The following is an 18,484-nucleotide window of genomic DNA, read 5'->3' on the forward strand; positions in this document are numbered from 1 at the left end:
CCACTATCCACATATTCAGAATGCTTCCTGTCTAGAAAAATGTGATATGGTATGTTACTAACACTTCAGTGTGGATTAATTTATTATATTATCCTTTCCCAAAGTATTTGCTAGAGAAGGAAATGACAACCACTCCAGTATTCTTGCCTGAAAAATTCCATGGACAGAGGAGCCTGGCGGCCTACAGTCCATAGGGTCACCAAAGAATCAGACATGACTTAGCGACTAAACAACAACAACAAAAGTATTTGTATTCTAAAAGACCTAAGGAATGACTCTAATATTGATGAGAAAGAAGGCTACACTGGGGTACTGTAGCTAACCCTGTGGGGTGGTGAGCCCAGCACCCCATAAGCAATCCCCTTCCTCCTGTCTACCTCTACCAGAGAATCAGTAAAAACCAAAGATCTGCTTACCCATGCTGCCTTGTAACTTGGGTTACCAATGAGTGGAAATGTCCTGTGGGCTTTCTGGGAAAGGTTCTGATGAAAGGAATAGATGTTGCTGGCACAGCTCCCCTACTCTGCACCTCCCCCTCCCCTTTTCCTTCTTTTGTACGTGCAAGTGATGCCTGCAGCTGTGGTGGCCACCTTGTGACCATGAGGTGGCAAGCAAGCATGAAGATAAAAGTGAACATGGTAAGGGTGCCAGAGTGTGGGTGTTGTTTTTCAGTCACTCAGTCATGTCCGATTCTTTGGGACCCCATGAATGGCAGCGTGCCCGTCTCCCCTGTCCTTCACTATCTCCCTGAGTTTGCTCAAACTCACGTCCATTGAGTTGGTGATGCTATCTACTCATCTCATCCTCTGCCGCACACCTTCTCCTTTGACTTCAGTCTTTCCCAGCATCAGGGTCTTTTCCAATGAGTCAGCTTTCTGCACCAGGTGGCCAAAGTGTTGGAGCTTCAGCTTGAGCAGCAGTCCTTCCGATGAATATTCAGGGTTGATTTCCTTTAGGAGTAATTGGTTTGATCTCCTTGCTGTCCAAGGGATTCTCAAGAGTCTTCTCTACCGCCACAGTTTGAAAGCATTAATTCTTAGGTGCTCAGCCTTCTTTATAGTCCAATTCTCACATCCATATGTGACTTCTGGAAAAAACGTAGTTTTGACTATACAGACCTTTGTCAGCAAAGTGATGTGTCTGCTTTTGAATAAGATGTCTAGGTTCATCATAGCTTTTCTTCCAAGGAGCAAGCATTTTTTAACTTCATGGCTGCAGTCACCATCTGCAGTGATTTTGGAGCCCAAGAAAATAAGTCTGTCATCGTTTCCATTCTTTTCCCCATCTCTTTGCCATGAAGTAATGGGATCACAGTAATCCAAGTCTATGCCCCGACCAGTAACACCAAAGAAGCTGAAGTTGAACGGTTCTATAAAGACCTACAAGACCTTCTAGAACTAACACCCAAATAAGATGTCCTTTTCATTATAAGGGACTGGAATGCAAAAGTAGGAAGTCAGGAAACACCTGGCGTAACAGGCAAATTTGGCCTTGGAGTACAGAATGAAGCAGGGCAAAGGCTAATAGAGTTTTGCCAAGAGAACACACCGGTCATAGCAAACACCCTCTTCCAACAACACAAGAGAAGACTCTACACGTGGACATCACCGGATGGTCAACACCAAAATCAGATTGATTATATTCTTTGCAGCCAAAGATGGAAAAGCTCTATACAGTCAGCAAAAACAAGACTGGGAGCTGACTGTGGATCAGATCGTGAACTGCTTATTGCCAAATTCAGACTTAAACTGAAGAAAGTAGGGAAAACCACTAGTCCATTCAGGTATGACCTAGATCAAATCCCTTATGAGTATACAGTGGAAGTGACAAATAGATTTAAGGGACTAGATCTGATAGAGTGCCTGATGAACTATTGACAGAGGTTCGTGACATTGTACAGGAGACAGGGATGAAGACAATCCCAATGGAAAAGAAATGCAAAAAGGCAAAATGGATGTCTGAGGAGGCCTTTCAGATAGCTGGGAAGAGAAGAGAAGCGAAAAGCAAAAGAGAAAAGGAAAGATATTCCCATCTGAATGCAGAGTTCCAAAGAATAGCAAGGAGAGATAAGAAAGCCTTCCTCAGCGATCATTGCAAAGAAATAGAGGAAAACAACAGATTAGGAAAGACTAGAGATCTCTTCAAGAAAATTAGAGATACCAAAGGAACATTTCATGCAAAGATGGGCTCAATAAAGGACAGAAATGGTATGGACCTAACAGAAGCAGAAGATATTAAGAAGAGGTGGCAAGAATACACAGAAGAACTGTACAAAAAAGATCTTCATGACCCAGATAATCACGATGGTGTAATCACTCACCTAGGGCCAGACATCCTGGAATGTGAAGTCAAGTGGGCCTTAGGAAGCATCACTATGAACAAAGCTAGTGGAGGTGATGCAATTCCAGTTGAGCTATTTCAAATCCTGAAAGATGATGCTGTGAAAGTGCTGCACTTGATATGCCAGCAAATTTGGAAAATTCAGCAGTCGCCACAGGACTGGAAAATGTCAGTTTTCATTCCAATCCCAAAGAAAGGCAATTCCAAAGAATGCTCAAACTACCGCACAGTTGTACTCATCTCACATGCTAGTAAAGTAATGCTCAAAATTCTCCAAGCCAGGCTTCAGCAATACATGAACCGTGAACTTCCAAATGTTCAAGCTGGTTTTAGAAAAGGCAGAGGAACCAGAGATCAAATTGACAATATCCGATGGATCATTGAAAAAGCAAGAGAGTTCCAGAAAAACATCTATTTCTGCTTTATTGACTATGCCAAAGCCTTTGACTGTGTGTATCACAATAAACTGTGGAAAATTCTGAAAGAGATGGGAATACCAGACCATCTGACCTGTCTCTTGAGAAACCTGTATGCAGGTCAGGAAGCAACAGTGAGAACTGGACATGGAACAACAGACTGGTTCCAAATAGGAAAAGGAGTACGTCAAGGCTGTATATTGTCACCCTGCTTATTTAACTTATATGCAGAGTACATCATGAGAAATGCTGGGCTGGAAGAAACACAAGCTGGAATCAAGATTGCCGGGAGAAATATCAATAACCTCAGATATGCGGATGACACCACTCTTATGGCAGACAGTGAAGAAGAACTAAAGAGCCTCTTGATGAAAGTGAAAGAGGAGAGTGAAAAAGTTGGCTTAAAGCTCAACGTTCAGAAAACTAAGATCATGGCATCTGGTCCCATCACTTCATGGGAAATAGATGGGGAAACAGTGGAAACAGTGTCAGACTTTATTTTTTTGGGCTCCAAAATCACTGCCGATGGTGATTGCAGCCATGAAATTAAGAGATGCTTATTCCTTGGAAGGAAGGTTATGGCCATCCTAGATAGCATATTTAAAAGCAGAGGCATTACTTTGCCAGCAAAAGTCCATCTAGTCAAGGCTATGGTTTTTCCAGTGGTCATGTATGGATGTGAGAGTTGGACAGTAAAGAAAGCTGAGTGCCGCAGAATTGATGCTTTTGAATTGTGGTGTTGGAGAAGACCCTTGAGAGTCCCTTGGACTGCAAGGAGATCCAATCAGTTCATCGTAAAGGAGATCAATCCTGGGTGTTCATTGGAAGGACTGATGTTGAAGCTGAAACTCCAATACTTTGGCCACCTCATGTGAAGAGTTGACTCATTGGAAAAGACTCTAATGCTGGGTAGGATTGGGGGCAGGAGGAGAAGGGGACGACAGAGGATGAGATGGTTGGATGGCATCACTGACTCGATGGACATGGGTTTGGGTAGACTCCGGGAGTTGGTGATGGACAGGGAGGCCTGGCGTGCTGCGATTCATGGGGTCGCAAAGAGTCGGACACAACTGAGCGACTGAACTGAACTGAACTGAATGGAATCAGATGCCATGATCTTATTTTTTGGAATGTTGAGTTTTAAGCCAGATTTTTTACTCTCCTCCTCAAGAGTCTCTCTCTGACCACATTGCTGAGTCACGGAACCAACCACAGCAACCATCCTCCTCAAGGGTTCTCGTTACAGGGAAGGAGAAAACCTCTCCTTGTGTGTGCCAGCACTAGTTGTGTTTTCTGTTACTTGCAATTGAATGCATCCCAAATGGGGACATGGGCACTAAGAATTATTTCAAAGGTGAAGAATTCCTATGATCCCCTCCCCCCATACACATACTATCAGTAAAGTGAGCACCTCCAGGGGAACCATCCCAGGAAAATGGAACTTAACTCTAGATAGCCAGGAAACCTGATGCGTTTGGAGAAGAAATGCAGTGCTCATAATTTTAAATGCAAAGGTTACCAAAACCTTTTACTTGTTTATTTTTGTTTCTGGTAAGGTTTATTACCTTTTTAAGGGAAATGCTGTTAAGTTCAGTACCTCTGAGCATGACCATCTGTTCCATACTTTCTAGGACCACCCTGGAAAATATGAGGCATATTGTCCCTTTATCTCCACGCGTATGCTGCTTTGGTCTATTTGTGGAGTCACAAAGTGAGATTCAGAAATATGGCTATTGTTCTTAAAAGCTCAGTTATTTATGAACCCCCAAGAGCCAGTTGATCCCTTATCCTTAATGGCACTTATTGCTGTGGATGAGTACTTTCAAAAATTCAGAGAGACATTTACTTTGTAAGCAACCACTAAGAAGATCTCTGGCTGGATAAAGATAACTGAGGAGGCTAATCCTTTTAACAAAGGTGGTGATATATATTATGGCAGCTGAATGCTCCTTTACAGCCCTGGGAGAACAATCAGCGAATTCATTCATTTAATTCATGAATTTTCCTTCTATTTACACTTTAAACAAACATGCCAGTTGTTTGCTTAGCTAACAAGCTCTGCCTTCATTATAAGCCATTAGTGGCTAGCAATAATTGAAACTGTGTTTGGGTTTAAAAAGTACAATAAACCCAATTAATCCCACTTTTAGTAATATGGAATTTGTAGTAACTGACTTGAACTAGGCTGAAATTTGTGTCTTTGCTCTCTTCACAAAGCCAGAGTTGCTGAACTGTTTTATAGCCATAAGCAAGTTTGATAGTAGATTTTTTTCATAAGAAAAACTAAACAAGAGGTTAAATCCACATGTCAATAAGGAGTCAGGCAGCAAATATAAATAAGTGCATGGGCAAAGCATCCTTTAAGAAATACTTGATCTTCTCTACCTGCTTTTGATGGAGACATGGATAGAAGGAATACTTTACTTTTCTCTTAATCCTCCTATAAGAAAGGGTGGAGGGAAGCACATATAATCACATATGATTATAAATGACAAGTGGAGTCAGCCAGTAGTGAGGAGATGGGGGAGTGGTGGGGAGCTGGGGAGCCCAAGTCCCCTTTGAAAGGGTCAGCTGCTGTTCAGCTGCAGTTACTACATAGGAACGTTGAGTCGAGTGTAATCACATCTTTCAAATTTTAAATAAAATTAGAAAATCTGGATTTCTAGTGAGATCTTCACATTTATAAATTTTGGCAATTGATATTTTTAAGTTAAAAAGCAGCTGCCACAGTGTAGATTCAGTTCAGTTCAGTTCAGTCACTCAGTTGTGTCCGACTCTTTGCGACCCCATGAACCACAGCACGCCAGTCCTCCCTGTCCATCACCAACTCCCAGAGTCCACCCAAACCCATGTCCATTGAGTCGGTGATGCCATCCAACCATCTCATCCTCTGTTGTCCCCCTCTCCTCCTGCACTCAATGTTTCCCAGCTTCAGGGTCTTTTCAAATAAGTCAGCTCTTCGCATCAGGTGGCCAGAGTACTGGAGTTTCAGCTTCAACATCAGTCCTTCCAATGAACACACAGGACTGATCTCCTTTAGGATGGACTGGTTGGATCTCCTTGCATTCCAAGGGACTCTCAAGAGTCTTCTCCAACACCACAGTTCAGAAGCATCAATTCTTCGGCACTCAGCTTTCTTTATAGTCCAACTCTCACATCCATACATGACCACTGGAAAAACCATAGCCTTGACTAGATGGACATTTGCTGGCAAAGTAATGTCTCTGCTTTTTAATATGCTGTCTAGGTTGGTCATAACTGTCCTTCCAAGGAGTAAGCATCTTTTAATTTCATGGCTGCAATCACCATCGGCAGTGATTTTGGAGCCCCCCCAAAATAAAGTCTGCCACTGTTTCCCCGTCTATTTCCCATGAAGTGATGGGACCACATGCCATGATCTTAGTTTTCTGAACATTGAGCTTTAAGCCAGCTTGTTCACTCTCCTCTTTCACTTTCATCAAGAGGCCCTTTAGCTCTTCTTCACATTTTGCCATAAGGGTGGTGTCATCTGCATATCTGAGGTTATTGATATTTCTCCTGGCAGTCTTGATTTCAGCTTGTGCTTCCTCCAGCCCAGCGTTTCTCATGATGTACTCTGCATATAAGTAGTGGCTCTCAAATTGTGATCCCTAGATCAGCAACATCAGTATCACTGGAAACTTCATAGCAGTCCCCACCCAGGCCTGTGAGTTAGACTCTTTGAAGGTGTGGGTCCAACCATATGTTTTAACAAGACTTCCAGGTGGACTGCCAGGTTCAGCAATATTGCATGTGACACACATTAAAAAATTGTCAGTAATGTATATGAAATTCAGATTTAACTCTGTGTCTGGTATTTATCTAGCAACTGTATCTTTAGGTGATTCTGAAACACATCTCACATGGATCAAACGAAACATGCAAAAGAGAGCCAGCTTTATATCTGAATCAGCTTTGATACATACTAACTATGGGATCTTGGCAGAGCAGTCATGTAACTGCTCTATGACTCAGTTTACTTGCATGTAAAATGGGGATAATAATATCTACCCCACAGGGTTATTGTTAGAATTGAATGAGTTAGTGAATGGAAAGTCCTTAGAACGGTGCCTGAGAAAGGGTAAGCAACATCTAAGAGTTTACCATCATCAGTGCTTTATTTTTCCTTTCCTTTTTCTCCACCACCATCATTCCAACTGGCAGGGAATACTTGAATACAGCTTCCTTCAGTTCTCTTGTCCTAGAACAAACTTTGATTTCGTGATAGAACTGATTCTACACCCTAGGCCCTAAGGTATCCCTGGTGCTTGTTCTTACACAAAGTAACATCTTGCTTTGAAAGCTAGCTGAAAAATGGTGTGGCTGTCTGTGTACCAGTGCCTGCTTCCAGGGCTCACCCTTTCAGCCTGCGTGCCATGCTGTACTGAGGCCTGTGTCTGTAACCACCAACCTTTTTGCTTCATGTGTGCCTTCACCAGCCCCCAAGTACGCCACTGAATCACATTTCTGACCACATCTTGAAGTTTCAGATCCCCAGATTGCCTGACTGGGCCGTGGATGCTTGTGTGCAATTGTGAAAGCAAACTGACGGCCCCCTCCCGATTAAATTTCTGAGTACTCTTTGGGAAATCCCCACCATTTCTTTCTCTAAACTTGATTTGCAAACCCAGAGTGCTTGCACTGTATTTCAAAGGAAACTCATAACCACGCTGTTCTTACTGAGGGTGGTGCAAGCTGCCTAAATGTGCCCCTTCATGAAGCAGCTTTCCAAATGACAGACTTGTACACACAGAGAAAACCAACTGGATGAGCTATTCAGGTTCTCAGCTGCGCCATGTTATTGCTGTTCTGGGAATGAAGCACAATGCATTATTTTATTAAATAAAGATTTTCCCTGTATCACGGTAGAGGCTAATTTTATTAGCTCTCTTTATGGGAACGAACGTCATCACCCTGGCTGGGGAGGCCGGGAGTGGGGGGTAAGGGAGCGGAGAGAATCACATTTGGTCATCCACGTGCTCCAGTGGAGGCTGCCAACATGTTTTAATTGGTAATTACTTACCAGAAGAGTTCTCCAGATCCTGCAGAAATCACACAGCTCTCAGTTCATAACTCACTTAGAGATGATTCAGAAGACATCTTCAGCTACAATAAATATTGTTGATATAGTTTAGGTATGGCTGTGCCCCTGGCGTCCAAAACACCGGAGTGTTCAATAACTTCAAGAAGAAGTGAATCCTTTGTTCTCCTCTATGAGAATCCAGAGACTCCTTAGGCTGAACATGTACCTTAAGATTCAGAAACAGAGGAATTGTAAAATTCTATCATATACTGGTTTTTGTCTCTTGATTCTTTAGCTTTCAAACCTGAAACAGTCACTTGCAACTTTACTTAGCTTTTTAGGTGAGCATGACCACAAGATGCTAACCCCACCACCTTCTCAAGACAGTAGCCCAAGTTAGGTGCAGTCAACTCTTAACATCAAGTACTAAGGCTGCCTCCACTTAGCATGCAGGGCTGAGGGCCAGAAAACCAGCACTAGGGACGATGTCCGCCCGCAGAAGTGCAGTGTCCACCACTCTGCTGTGGCTCTGCGGTCTTTGGCCAGAGGCGATCTTTGTTGTCAATAGTCAAAGGCGGTCTCCATGTTTCGTCATTATCATGCTGTTATCATTTTCTCTTAGCAGTTGGCTAAAGCCAACCCTCTCCCCAGAAGCACCCCTTCCCCCTCCTTGTGCCTCAGTAAGAGCCCCCTCTCCTCCCAGCTGTTATCCACGGTCAGCTTTCAGGCCTTACCCTGTCTTCCATGAGCAGCCACATTAAACATGGTGGGATCCAGGAGTTACACCTCCACGTGCAACGGAACCATGCACTTCTCCTGAGATAACCGCTGTAAACCAGAGATGATAAACTTATAGCTCCTGTGCCTAGGTTGGTTTGCTCTGGCACAGCATTATTTTTTAAATTTTGTCTTCTTCTTCTTGTTATTTTCTACTTTTCTCCTGTAGTTACCTGTTTCCCTATATTATTATCACTCCCCTCATCTCGTTATCTACTTCCTTCATCTTGTTCTCCACTTCCCATCTTGTTGTCTACTCCCTGCCTTTTATCTGCTTTCCTCATTTTATCTGTTTCCCGGCCTCTCATTATCTACTTCCCCATCTCCTTATCCACTTCCCTCTATTGTTGTCTGCTTCCTTACTTTTGTTATCAGCTTCCCCCATCTTATCTACTTTCCCTATCTCTCTCTCTCCTCTCTCATCTCCTTGTCTACTTCCTCCATGTCATTGTCTGCTTTCCCATTGTTATTCTACTCCCTCCATTGCGTTATCCACCTCCCTCTTTTTGTCATCTTCTTGGCTCCTGCAGTCCTTGGAGTTTGTGACCTGCTTTAAACCATCTCTTCTTGAAAAAAAGAAAAATCAGAAGATTTTCAGGGCAGTGAAACTATTCTGTACAATACCATAATGGTGGATACATGTCATGATATGTTTGTCCAAAATTCACAGAATGCACGACACCAAGAGTGGACACTAACGTAAACTACAGACCCTGGGTGGTGATTCATCAAGAGAGCTGTCATTTCTAATAACAAAAGCACCTTCTGATGGGGGATGTTGATAGTGGGGGAGGCTGTGTGTGAGTGTGAAGGCATGGGGCATATGGGAAATCTCTACTTTCTGATCAGTTTTTCTGTGAACCTAAAACTTCTCTAAAAAAAATTACATCTATTTAGGAAAAAGAAGTCAGGCCTTAACAAAAGTGGGTGGGAGGTAGAGGCTGGGGAGGGGCAGTAGGCAGAATGGCATGTTGTCCTGCCTGGGATCCTAAAATCGTACCCTGAGGACTGACCCATGCACCCTCACTTGTCTAAGCATCTCCTTGCAGTGGCCCACAAGGACCTGGCATAGGACAAGGTTAGGAAGAAGGGTGTTGCACTCAGGAATTTAGCCCTTGTGGGGGCGGGGGAAGGGTATGGAGGGGGCAGGCATCAGCTGTGTTAGTGACACTCCCCTCTCTTTTCCCCCTCTCCTTTTATTCCCTACCTTCCTTCTCACCAGGAAGAGGCTAAAGCTCTGCTGATCACAAGGTCTGGTAACCTCTGGTCAGTTCTAACTGTGATATGAATTTAAGGAACAGAGAGAGGTGCAGGGCATGGCTGGTGGCTCCTCTTGGGTGAACACGGAAAATGGAGTTCCAGGGAGAGTAGTGATCATTGCACCACAAGGCTTGAGATGGCACAGAGGAAGGGTGATCCTGAAGTCACAGGTCTAAACCCAGTGACCCTGGGCAGAGTAAGTCAGAGTAGGGCTTCGGGGTCAAGAATGTGTGAGTAGAAATACCAGCTCCATGACTTACCAGCCCAAGTGACCTTGAGCTAGTCACTTTACCTCTCTGTGCCTCACTTTCATCATTTTTTAAATGGGATTGATAATAAAATCTGTCTCTTGAGGTCATGAGGTAGATTAAATGAGATGATGTATATAAAATACAGTGCCTAGCACACTGCACATACTCAAGCACTTGAGTCTTTAGAAGAAGGATGTTTCTGGTAGAAGTCTCTGCCCCTGGGGATTGCACTCAGTCACTCTCTGCTATAGTCATGTTAGCAGTTTGAGCCAAAATTCATTTAGATAAGTGACTAGATGTTTTACTGCCTCTTTGCTATTTAGCATTTTTAAAGGAAAACACATACTAATTTAGCCTTTTCTCTCAAACCTAAATCCTTGTATTGGTCAGATGCACTAAGTTTTCTTCCAGTTTTTAGATCTGGTTTCCACCTCCGGCTACTGAAAGGGCCACGTCCCCATGTCTCATAAGGCTCCAGTCTAAGACTACACTATGTGGCCACAGTGGAATGCCAGATGGAGCAGAAGGAAGCAGTTCCAGAGCCAGAGGGGAGCAAGGGCCCTCCAGGTCCATCTGGGCCATCTCTTTCCTTTGGGGCAAGAGATATGTCCCCTACCTTAGACTGCATCTGGAAGTGGGACTGAGGGATTTCATTGTAGAGATGAAGGGGCCGGAACTGAGCATTTGGTTTGTACAACCACCGGGTGAGATGCTGGCACATAACCACATCACACCTGACAGAGGAAGAGGAAGCACATTCTGACTTTGTTGTTCAGTCACTAAGTTGTGTCCAACTCGCTGCAACCCATGGACTGAGGTACGCCAGGCTCCTATGTCCTCCACTACTTCGCAGAGTTTGTTCAAATTCATGTCCATTGAGTTGGTGATGCTATCCACTCATCTCATCCTCGGCTGTCCCCTTCTCCTTTGCCTTCAGTCTTTCCCGGCATCTTTTCCAATGAGTCAGCTCTCTGAACAGGTGGCCAAAGTATTGGACCTTCAGCTTCAGCATCAGTCCTTCCAGTGAATATTCAAGGCTGATTTCCTTTAGGACTGAATGGTTTGATCTCCTAGCTGTCCAAGGGACTCTCAAGAGTCTTCTACAGCACTAAGGAATTCAGTTCAGTTCAGTTGCTCAGTCATGTCTGACTTGTTGTGATCCCGTGGACTGCAGCATGCCAGGATTCCTGTCTGTCACCAGCTCCCAGAGCTTGCTCAAATTCACGTCTATCAAGTCAGTGATGCCATCCAGCCATCTCATCCTCTGTCATCCCCTTCTCCTCCTGCCCCCAATCCTTCCCAGCATCAGGGTCTTTTCCAATGAGTCAACTCTTCGCATGAGGTGGCCAAAGTATTGGAGTTTCAGCTTCAACATCAGTCCTTCCAATGAACACCCAGGGATAATCTCTTTTAGGATGGACTGGTTGGATCTTCTTGCAGTCCAAGGGACTCTCAAGAGTCTTCTCCAACACCCCAGTTCAAAAGCATCAATTCTTTGGTGCTCAGCTTTCTTCACAGTCCAATTCTCACATCCATACATGATCCCTGGAAAAACCATAGCCCTGACTAGACGGACCTTTGTTGGCAAACTAATGTCTCTGCTTTTAAATATGCTATCTAGGTTGGTCATAACTTTCCTTCCAAGGAGTAAGCGTCTTTTAATTTCATGGCTGCAGTCACCATCTGCAGTGATTTTGGAGCCCCAAAAAATAAAGTCTATCACTGTTTCCCCATCTATTTCCCATGAAGTGATGGGACCAGATGCCATGATCTTTGTTTTCTGAATGTTGACCTTTAAGCCAACTTTTTCACTCTTCTCTCTCACTTTCATCAAGAGGCTCTTTAGTTCTTTTTCACTTTCTGCCATAAGGGTGGTGTCATCTGTGTATCTGAGGTTATTGATATTTCTTCTGGCAATCTTGATTCTAGCTTGTGCTTCATCCAGCTTGTCATTTCACATGATGTACTCTGCAGAGAAGTTAAATAAGCAGGGTGACAATATACAGCCTTGACATACTCCTTTCCCAATTTGGAACCAGTCTGTTGTTTCATGCTGGTTCTAACTGTTGCTTCTTGACCTGCATACAGATTTCTCAGGAGGCAGGTAAGGTGGTCTGGTATTTTCATCTCTTGAGGAATTTTCCACAGTTTGTTGTGATCCACACAGTCAAACGATTTGGCATAGTCAATAAAGCAGAAGTAGGTGTTTTTCTGGAACTCTCTTGCTTTTTCGATGATCCAAGGGATGTTGGCAATTTGGTCTCTGGTTCCTCTGCCCTTTCTAAAACCAGCTTGAACATCTGGAAGTTCACAGTTCACATACTGTTGAAGCCTGGCTTGGAGAATTTTGAGCATTACTTTGCTAGCATGAGAGATGAGTGCAATTGTGCAGTAGTTTGAACATTCTTTGGCATTGCCTTTCTTTGGGATTGGAATGAAAACTGACCTTTTCCAGTCCTGTGGACACTGCTGAGTTTTCCAAATTTGCTGGCATATTGAGTGCAGCACTTTCACAGCATCATCTTTTAGGATTTGAAATAGCTCAACTGGAATGCCATCACTTCCACTAGCTTTGTTTGTAGTGATGCTTCCTAAGGCCCACTTGACTTCACATTCCAGGATGTCTGGCTCTAGGTGAGTGATCACACCATCGTGTTACCTGGGTCGTGAAGATCTTTTTTGTACAGTTCTGTGTATTCTTGCCGCTTCTTCTTAATATCTTCTGCTTCTGTTAGGTCCATACCATTTCTCTCCTTTATTGTGCCCATATTTGCATGAAATGTTACCAAGGGATGGGTAACTCCTATTTGTCCTCCCTTTCACATTGCCGCAGGCTACTTACTCTGAGTCTGTATACATGCTCAATTGTGTCCAACTCTTTGTGACCCCATGGACTGTAGCCCACCAGGCTCTTCTGTCCATCAAGTTTTCCAGGCAAGAATACGCCAGGGGAATCTTCGCAACCCGGGGCTTGAACCCACGTCTCCTGTGTCTCCTGCATTGGCAGTCAGATTCTTTACCACTGAGCCACCTGGGAAGCATTCCGAATCTTTAACCTTTCAGTTATCCGGATTATATTTGCAACTAATTAAGTCATGCAAGCAAAAGTTGCTTTCACATAATCATGAGGTCCTTTTAGAACTATCCAGTTTAACTCTGGAAGTACTCAGGGTTCCCCTCTTTCTTGATTTTTCTTTCCTCTCTGGAATGGAATGTTGGGCTCCACATGTTGTGGAGACTGTGAGAAACTTTGAACCCATAAGTTCAAGCTTGGTGAGTATGTGTCTGTTTCCTGGACGCACTTCCCAAGGACCTGTATAAAAAGTGAATCTGCTCCCCCTAAGGGGAGTTGGATCTGCTCCAAGATAATGGTGGGGTGCCCTAGGGTTCTTCTTGTCCCTAACCAAAAGCAATTTCCTGTCCTCTGGGTCGGCCTGCAGCCTGCTCTGACCCGCTGGGGCCCCGGTGGTGGGCTGGAGCCCCCAGTGCTTTAGCTCTCCCTGAGCCGCAAGGTGAGCCACGCTGGTCATGTCTCCCTGGACAAAGCAGAAATAAATCACACACCAGCCCCTGCTTAAGATCTGATGAAATTCTCCATTTCCTCTCCAAATTGAATTCCTCCCGAAGGATTGGAGCGGCTCCTGAGAGTAATGAAGGCACTCCTTCCTCCTCTGCTAGAAGCATGTTTTAAATTAAGGGACACAGCCTTCTAATCTGGGTGGGGAGGGAGCTTTTAGAAACAGTCTTGAGAAACTGTTTTCAGACCAGAAATGATATTTTTAAACTTGAGGGGGTAGGCAGCAGACAGACAATACCACGTGGCCTTTGTCGGGAGGCAGCCCCGCTGGTGGTCTCCGGGGAAGGAAGGAGCACACGTGTCCTGCTGGGGCCCTGCCGGCCCTCCTGCCCTGCCCCGCCCCCCTGCTCTGCCCCGCCCCCGGCTCTGCCCTGCTGGCCCCAAGATCACTTGCAGTGAGAATTTATGTCGGAGAGTACAAATAAGAGGGATTGTGCTTTTTGAGAGTTGAAAATATTACTTTCCCACCCATTTCTTATTTGGGAAAAATGACCAACTCTGTGATTTTGAAAAAAAATTTAAAAAAAGAAACTTTTTTAGGATGAAGATGTCACTGAAGTGATTATCTTCCATCCTCTGTAATGATGATGAGTCAACAATTTGGCATTTGTAGAGGCAGTTGACACAGGCCCTTTGAAGGGAAAAAAGAAAAAAAGAAAACCCGTTTTCAAATGGAGCTTGTCAGAGTGAAGACTGATGCCCGGCTGACTGACTAGGACCATGAATACGATTCTGACAACTTGGGAAAATGTGAGGAGCCCAGGGGTGAAACTTATAAATCAAGTGAAAGGTTTGAGGAGAAAATTCTAAACATTCATTCTGTTTTGAAGGAGGGTGTGAAAGAGACTATCTGTTGGTAGAGGAATATTTAATATTACTCCTTGAAGTGAGTTTGAGCATTACACTGTTCTTCATTCATTGTTGAAAAAAAAGCAGTTTAAAAATTCTAGTTACCATGAAAAATCCTGACATTTAAGTTCAAAAGGAGAGGAGCAAATTCTCCTTAACTTGAAAAAAAATTCTATTGGTCCTTTTATGTCAGGATTTTGTTAACAACCCTTGAGAAAGATTATCAAAACCTCACTCTATGTTTTAATTTAGTTTAAGAAAGAAGCCATTTTCTTTATAGAGAGGTATGATCCATAGGTAAAACCCAACCTTAGAAAACTCCGTTGCAGGAGAATTTGGGGTCTGGTTCTCAAGTGGAAAATTGCTTTTCAGGGAGAAGGTCATGTTTTCTGCTGATAATAGGGTCATTTGTATCAAGCAAAATGTACATCCTTCCAATCTAGAAGGAAGTTTAAGCTTCAGTTTTCTCAGAAGACAGTAGGAAACACATTTCTCCCTGGCTAGGAAGAGAGTATTGAGAACAGGGAATGGGAATTTAGGCACCGTTACAGCAATGTCTGGGTCTGTCCTGAGCCCAACCAAGGCCAGGGTGGTATGTCCAAAATACCGGGTCTGGTGGAGACAAGGAAGACTGTTGAAGGGGAAGAATTACAGGACAGAAAAATGAAATGCCACCCCCACACAGCTGCTTTGGGCATTCCTTCAGCCCTCTCAGACTTTGATATTTGCATAAAAGGGTCTGGATCAACTTCCACACTGGGACAAAGCAGCCAGCAGGTCGCCGTGGACAGGGCAGGCTTTTTCCTCATGATCAGTCTGCAATTTCACAGTCATCAGCGTGTGTACCTCTCCTGGGCCGAGGGGTCAGCTCAGCCGCACCATGTCTGTAACTCTGCGTGCACCGTCTGGGTCTCTGGCCAGCAGACCTTTCCAACGCAGCCTTGTCTTTGAGCCTGTTTACAAAGCCTGAAGTTACTTCTGTTTTGTTTTAGCCAAAAGGGTGAAGTGCTGCCAGCAGTATGTCTGGAATGTTATTTACTTGGTACATTTCTGTGGCTTTTCTTTGTAGCACTGCACATGCCAGAGCAAAGGGTCATTTACTTGGAAATGCCAGGTTTCGCAGTTTGTCTTCTCCATGGGCGACTTTCTCAGGAAGAGGAAGTTTAGCTCCTGTGCCTCTTGGTTCCCTCCCACCCTCCTCCCTCCTTCTCACCCTTCTCTCCTTCCTTCCTGCGTTCCTTCCTGCCTTCCTTTTTTTTTTTTTCCTCTGAGTTAGTGCTCTGAAATACTGTTGGCGCCTGCTGCATTGCATCCTTGTATTCTAAATGTCCCAGCTACACTTTTATTTCCCGGATTTTCTGATGGACTCTGCTGAGATCCTGGCAGACACTTTCTCATTTGCGTGCCTGCCCTGTTATTATTTCACATGAAAGCTGTCTGTTTTGGCACACATGACTGCCTCGATTTCAGTTGAGCTCCCTGAGCTGAATGGGTGATGTTGTGCAAGGGAAATACAGGTGGGGTTTTCTCTACTGGTGGCTGTGGGGGCGGAGGACAAATCTGCAAGCAGTTCTGGCTTGTGCAGAGCCCACATGATGGCAAATGCATGGCTTTTAAAGGAAGGAACCAGTGGGTACAGTTTCTTAATTTGGAAGGTTTCACAACTGCTTGTGTTCAATTTATGGAGGAGAGGTTTATTTTCTTCCCCCAGAGCAAATTCTTCATTCATAAGACTGTAAACAAGTCCTGGATAAATGAGAAATACCGAAACGCAAGAGGTATTCCCTTTACCTCTTCTCTCTTCAGCCTCCCTTCCTCCCATTTCATCAGTGCAGCTCTAATCATGATGTTTGGGGTTTTAAAACAAAGTATGGGAATTGAGATTAGATATTAATAAATCTCCCTGGCTGGTGCCAGCCCTGGGGCCATTTGCACACCTGAGTGATTTAACTTCCTTCTCTCTCTCTATCATTGTGTCATGTGAATTATAAGCATCTGTAGATAGGAAAAGATACCTTTGAAAATCTCAGCCTTACAGAGATTCAGCCTTTATCAGAGTCTCTTGAAACCTCACCCGTCCATGGCTCCTGTGAGTTTGTTACCTCTGTAACGGGCCCTGGCCTGAAATAGAAAATGTTTGGTTCCATTCTTCTCGGCTTTTCCTGTCCTTCTGCGTGACTTCTCACTTTGTCTGTAAGCTACTCGGATTTTTGGCTGAAGAGTCTTCTTTGATCACTGTCTTGACAGCATGGGCTTCACGTTCCCACACCTGCTCTTCTTTTACAGTCCAGATTTCAGGGTAAATGCTTCCATCGCCTTGTAATTTCTTCAGTGTAAACCTCGGTGCAGGTTACTTATTACAGGTAATAGCCTTTTGATGACGGAGACAACTGCTTGGCAGAAACGGCAGCCTGAACCGCTGCCAGGAACGCAAACTGCCACTTTATTTATTTCTAAAAGCATCTAAGCTGCGAGCCTATCGGTCGTGATCTAGCATGCACATGATAATAACAGGCTGGCAGGGCTAAGAAAGCTGCCCCAGGGGGCGGCCATGGGGACAGGCCCTGACAAGACTGTGTGTTTTCTCCCCCATTATCCACAGCCCACACATCATCTTCCTCTCTCAGAGCACCTTGACGGGAATGAGCCAGCTCTGTGGGACCCGTCTCTGCCATGAAATTGCTCACGCTTGGTTTGGCCTGGCGATTGGGGCTCGAGACTGGACAGAGGAGTGGCTGAGTGAAGGGTTCGCCACTCACTTGGAAGATGTATTCTGGGCCAAGGCACAGCAGGTAAGTTTCAAGTGCACTAAACATTTCAGTACCCAGAGTCAAGTTCAACTGAGTCTTTCGCTCATTCAACAGATAGGTATTGAGTGCCCATTATGCACCTAGGCACTTGTTCTGTTTGCTTTGTAAATGAGAGGAGAGACCTTGCTCCCCGTGGGGTTCATTGGGGTTCACGATTTAGTGATGACAGAGAGACCAGGTAGGTAAATGACGGCATCTGCAACATGCAGGGATGAGTACTGTCAAGAAAATGAAGCCAGATAGAGAGGGGTGGAGGAAGTGCTGTTTTAGAAGGTGCTTGTCAGAGAAGGTCTCTGATGAGGAACCATTTGAGCAAAGACTTGAAGAACAGGTAGTGCTGTGGCATGCTCAAGCACTCCTTTGTGGTTGTGGTTATGTTGACATCGACCATGTTCTGCTTTGTTAAGTGATGAGATGAAATTTTAAATCCAGAGTCATGATCTCAGATGTCTGCTGCAAGTAATGAGGAATGAAGCAGCTAGTGTTGCAGATTAGGGAACGGGGAGGACTATGGTTCACTGGCCGCTTCCCCTCAGTTCTAACCAATTGCTGTCATGTTGAAAGGAGGGCTCAATAGACCCTGGACTTCTAGTGTTTTAAAAGAAACTATGACTCTGGATTTTTATGTGAAATTTATCAATGTGAAAAATATGCAGACCAAATACACACCAAGGCCAGACCTGGTCAACACATTCCTAGTTCACAACCTCAACCTTAAAGAATTAGCCACCAGCAATAAGGAAGATATGGCAGCTAACCTGCCTCCTGCTTGTTTTCCAGTTCCTAATATCTGGTCACATCTTTTCCCCTACCATCTCTGCATACTGGACTATTTTGAAGTCTTCTGAAATTCGCAAGTTTGTGCACATCTGCATCATTTTGTTCAAGTTCCTTCTGCCTGTTGAAATCCTGTATATCTTTCACTAGCCAGCTCAAGCTCACCTTCCTTTGATAGCCCAGGCTCTTCATCTCCTTTACAGTTCAGTAATGCTCTTCTAGAAACTTTGAGTTTCCACTGTAGTTGTACTTACCTCTTTCTTCTCACTTTTTTCTTCTTCCTCCTATCCCCATGAGTAGGCCATAACCTCTTTCACAGTGGCACAGTGTTCTGCTCATCCTCCCACCCCCCTTTCCCACCTTGGCTTCTGAGCTAGCAGTGTGCA

At 44.3% G+C, this 18,484-nt stretch overlaps 1 protein-coding gene across 14 annotated transcripts in view; it reads left to right on the top strand.

Annotated features, from left to right (window-relative positions):
- AOPEP (aminopeptidase O (putative)) overlaps nucleotides 1-18,484 on the top strand; it is a 406,505-nt gene that overhangs the window by 229,150 nt on the left and 158,871 nt on the right. For 13 of the 14 annotated variants that reach the window (XR_014062841.1, XR_014062843.1, XR_014062842.1 and 10 more), the window contains one exon: nucleotides 17,114-17,303. The exons of the other annotated variant lie outside the window; for it this stretch is intronic. Coding sequence is in view for 10 of the 13 variants with exons in the window: in XM_081522460.1 (XP_081378586.1) it covers nucleotides 17,114-17,303 (190 nt within the window). In the remaining 3 variants the exon portion in view is untranslated. The remainder of the gene's footprint in view (nucleotides 1-17,113; nucleotides 17,304-18,484) is intronic. 14 annotated transcript variants of the gene reach the window in all.

The sequence above is a fragment of the Giraffa tippelskirchi genome, chromosome 1 (genome assembly GCF_054371585.1).
Source record: "Giraffa tippelskirchi isolate mGirTip1 chromosome 1, T2T-mGirTip1v1.2.pri, whole genome shotgun sequence".
NCBI lineage: Eukaryota > Metazoa > Chordata > Mammalia > Artiodactyla > Giraffidae > Giraffa > Giraffa tippelskirchi.